The sequence below is a fragment of the Leptinotarsa decemlineata genome, unplaced genomic scaffold (assembly GCF_025532065.1).
Source record: "Leptinotarsa decemlineata unplaced genomic scaffold, Ldec_3_MD MMD2_tig00003192_RagTag_RagTag, whole genome shotgun sequence".
NCBI classification, from domain to species: Eukaryota; Metazoa; Arthropoda; class Insecta; order Coleoptera; family Chrysomelidae; genus Leptinotarsa; species Leptinotarsa decemlineata.
The window spans coordinates 3,000,001-3,004,505 of record NW_027412582.1 but is presented as its reverse complement, the minus strand read 5'-3'; the positions used below and the strand labels follow the sequence as shown (position 1 = coordinate 3,004,505).

The window sequence follows — 4,505 nt, the reverse complement described above, 5'->3', positions numbered from 1 at the left end:
TAAATATTATTATTATTGTATATATATATATATATATATATATATATATATATATATATATATATATATATATATATATATATGTATATATATTAATTTATATTAATTTACAAGTGATAATCATGAAAAATTAAGGTAAAAGTAAAAATAAAAGTAAAAGTGAATTTAACACATGATTTTTACAATATTAGTTTCAATTCAACAAATAAGAAAATTCATTTTAGTAGTAATTATAATCAGCATTATGATGATAAATTAATAATTTGTTTGATTATAATGTTTCTAAGCATATTTTGAGTTATATGAGTGTGTTATAATAATTTGCTAGTCGACACATGGTTATAAGAGGAACTCTAGTAGTTCTACGTAGAACAGGGATATTAAATGTAACAGAAGAGAGCATTCTCCTTGGAGGCACATTGAATCGCAGTAAAGAAAGTAACGTTGGTGAGTTAGTTTTATTATTGATAATTTTAAACAAAAACATCAAAATGTTAAGCATTCTTCGATCTTCTAAAGATAAAATTTTGAATTCATGTCTAAGATGGGTAATTCTAAGTAAATCTAAAGTGAAATCCAAGAAAGGAAAGGATTAAGAATGGGAGAAACGAGGAAACGATTACAAATCGTCATCACAATTGAGGGCCTCATCTATTATTTCAAACTGGATAGGAGATGGTGGAGGACTATCTTCGATGAGGATTGGGGAGTTAAGAGGAAGTGGTCGGAGAACAGGAATTGGCTGGTCCAAAGGATCTTCCTCGGACTCATCATCATCGTTGTCACCCCAGGGTGGTGGGTCGTCATCCAAATAATCGGGATCCCACCATCGGTTAGGATCCGGGTACTTGCCATCGGAGAGGTCCGCTTCGTCGGTGCCGGTAACATGTCTGAGGCTCCTGGAGGCTATATGGCTCGCTAGTTGAATCAGATTCCGTGTTGAAGGTGGCTCATCAACTGAAAATTCCATCAGATAATTCCTACTTTTATACTTTTGAAAGGGAGTGGGGGAGGAGTGGGGATGAAGTGGGGGTGAATTGCAAAGTGACATAAGCCATATTAAATGAAAGAGATAATTGAATGGATGAAATACAATATGAATTATATGAAATATACTTGTTGATTTCATTATGAAACATGTCTTTTTTGAATTGAATGGGTTATATTTTTTAGGAGTGCTTAATTTTTGGGAAAAGAAATTTTTCGACTTTCTACTACTCCATCTTGATACAAAAAAAAGGATGAGGGAGTCTTCCAAAGAAAGGAAGGAAGTAACTCTATACATGGATGTGAAGATCATGCAAAGAAGTAACTTTCATCCTTCTTTTTTTTTGTATCAAGATGGAGTAGTTGAAAACCAAAAACTTTCTTTCCCAAAAATGTCTTTTTTATTTTCTTCTCAAGAGATTATTTACAAGAGACTAGAGGACACAAAAATTGTTTCGAGAGATTTGTCTAGAAGAGCTTGGAATTGAAATTAAAAAAATACAAGGTTTGGTAAATCAATTTTATCAACTTTGGAAGATGTAAGCAATGATAAATTATTTAAAACTTGGCTACTAAAACGTATTTCGTTGCAATTCTCCAATTGCAATTCACCCAAGTCAACTTGCCAAGTTTTTATGTCAGTGTTGGTCATTTGACCAATCAACCGACAACTGCGGTAGCAGAAATTTGGGAAGCTAACCTGAAATGCCATCGGAAAACGAATCCATATGTTTCTAGAAATGAGATGAAATCGACAAAGGTTGATGCAGTCAAACCACCAACACTGACATAAAAACTTGGCAAGTTGACTTGGGTGTCACACCAGTAGGTGGTTCCACTTATGCTTCACTTGCATTTACGCAGTTATTTTTATCAAGTACTTTTCTGATTTTTCACATTTTGTCTTCAATCGAAGACCGCCTGCCCGGTACTGACGATGCCCAATAGGCTGAAACAGCTGTCTACCGGTGGCTCTTAAATTGAAATCAATATGGGAATGATCAGAAAGTACTTATCTACTTATCTTTTGATATTCATGGAATTATTTTCCAGCAGCTTTACTGCATTAACCTTTGTCGATTTTATATACAGGGCTATTCAAGTTCGTTTTTGTACATGGGGATCTCGTAAACGATAAGAGATAGAGTGTCGGTTAAATTGTGGCAAAGTTGCGTATTTTAGAGACTTATTCAATGATGTGAAAAAATCGAATATAGCTCTTTTGGTTCTGGAGATATACAGGAAAAACAAAAATCCCCAATTTATTTTTTTGCCCATATCTTCTTTATTCGCTGACATATTGAAAATCTGTCCACATTTTGCCATTGGTACTTGATATGAGCTATCAGAATATGTTCATGAATCTTTTATATAGGGTGTCATCTGACTTGGACCACCCCCATCTTTGAATTTTTAAATACGGACCTGTATTTTTTGTTGTAGTTTTTGGATCTTAGACGTTCACTTTAAACTTAGAAATTAAATTTTATTTTATATTTCGGGATGTTTCGGTAATATTTGATTATAATTGGGTGATTTATTTTCTTTTAAATTACGGTCCTGGAAATTGTTGACTGAGTTAAATAAAAACACAATAGCAACTTTGACGTCTCTCTATGTACCGTAAAGTTTTTCGACAGTTTTTTTTTTCGTTTTTAGGTACTATTCATATTTTTCCATTGCTCTGAGGGTTTCCTACAATTACTTCAAAAAAGAAAATCTTTTATGATTATCTGAAACATATCACACAAAAATATATTATATGTGTTTTTATGAGCAGAAAAAGAAACGATAGCAATAACATTGTAATGAAAATTGAAATGAAGTAATTTATACAGTGTTACCGATAAAGTCCGCATCAAATGGGAAACTTTTTTATTTATCGTTTTATCTGAAATTTGATTTTGGCAGTAGATTTTGCTTAAGAAATGATGTCAAATGGCGTCTACAAAATAGGTCACGTGATTTCTTTAACCTGTCAAAATTGACATTTAAAAAAAGAAACATCAAAAAATGACATTATTTTTCAAAATATCCAAAAATATCAAAGGATAAAAACACTTTCTTTTGTAATTTTATACCCACACACCAAGTTTCAAACCCATAATAAGTATTTTATATTTTCACTATTTTTCCGCATTCCTGCTTTTTCTACTTATCAAAATTTAAGCACACCTGTACTAAATCATTTATTTTAACTAAACTCGTCACCGAATTTCTTTTTTGTAATATAATAATATTTTAAGAGCCTCTTTGATGTTAAAAACAAATTTTGAAAAATAAAAGTTGTCAAACTCGATGCAAAGTTCATCTAGTTTCAACGGGGCTTTCAAAACTATACAGTACTTGAGTTTTTTAATGAGCAAATGGCCTCACAATATGAATTAGAACAAAACGGAACATTAGGAAACATCATTTCGTGATTCTTGAAGCCCATTCAATAAAAGAAAAAAACTCATAGTATTTACATTTACCTACTCCGCTTACAACACTAATTTAAAAAAACTGGGTAGGCTGTGAAAAAATATGAAACTACATAATGTGTTTTAAAAAACGTCACTGTCACTGAATAAATTAATGCCCGTTAGTTCAATGTAATGTATGAAAATTAAAATAATATGTTATCTTTACAAGAAAAAATTGAAATTGTGCTAATTTGTGGTGAAAACACATTGCATCGACAAGTGGTTGATATTTTTAACGCAAGACATCCTGGTAGACATGTACAGCAATCCACTGTAAGTAGGATTTTAAAAAAATTTAAACTGACTGGTTCAGTTGAAAATACTTTTAAAAAACGTCATAATCCATCACGCAATAATGATGAGGTTCAGTTGGCTGTCTGCCTGGATGTTATAGAACAGGGAAAATCAAGTATTACCAATATTGTAGATAGAAATGGCGTTAAAAGAGAAAGCGTAAGAGCAATTTTACATAAAAATGAATTCAAACCCTACAAACCCAAATTTATAAATACCTTGAAGGAAAGAGATTTCGATGTTCGACTAGATTTCTCTTTCTGGTACCAAGGAGAAGTAGAATTAAACAGAAAATTTCCGTTCAAAATCCTATGGACCGACGAAGCTACCTTCACATCGAACGGCGTAGTCAGTTCCCAGAATTGTAGGCGGTGGGCTCAGGAAAATCCTCATTTTGTGATAGAATGTCGGGACCAATATTCATTTAAAACAAATGTGTGGTGCGGTGTTTTAAATAATCAGGTAATGGGACCATTCTTTTTTAGTCACAATTTAACTTCTCAGGATTATTTGCAATTTCTAAATACTGAGATCAGTGATATAGTGGACAATATGCCGGTTGAAATAAGACACAGTCTGTGGTATCAATGTGACGGGGCTCCTATTCATAGTTCAAGACAAGTCAAAGAGAAACTATTAGAAATGTTTAGGGGCAAAGTTATTGGGCGAAATATGGAGCAAATATGGCCGCCTAGGTCGCCAGATTTAACCCCACTAGATTTTTTCTTGTGGGGTTACTTAAAACAAATCGTTTATAAA

At 32.6% G+C, this 4,505-nt stretch overlaps 1 protein-coding gene across 1 annotated transcript in view; it reads right to left on the bottom strand.

Moving 5' to 3' along the window:
• Window positions 1–299: 299 nt before the first annotated feature.
• The window catches only part of LOC141483236 (uncharacterized), an 8,854-nt gene continuing 4,648 nt past the window's right edge, over window positions 300–4,505 (bottom strand). Inside the window, exon 2 of the mRNA XM_074177716.1 lies at window positions 300–957. Coding sequence (XP_074033817.1) covers window positions 620–957 — 338 coding nt within the window. The 3' untranslated portion in view covers window positions 300–619. The remainder of the gene's footprint in view (window positions 958–4,505) is intronic.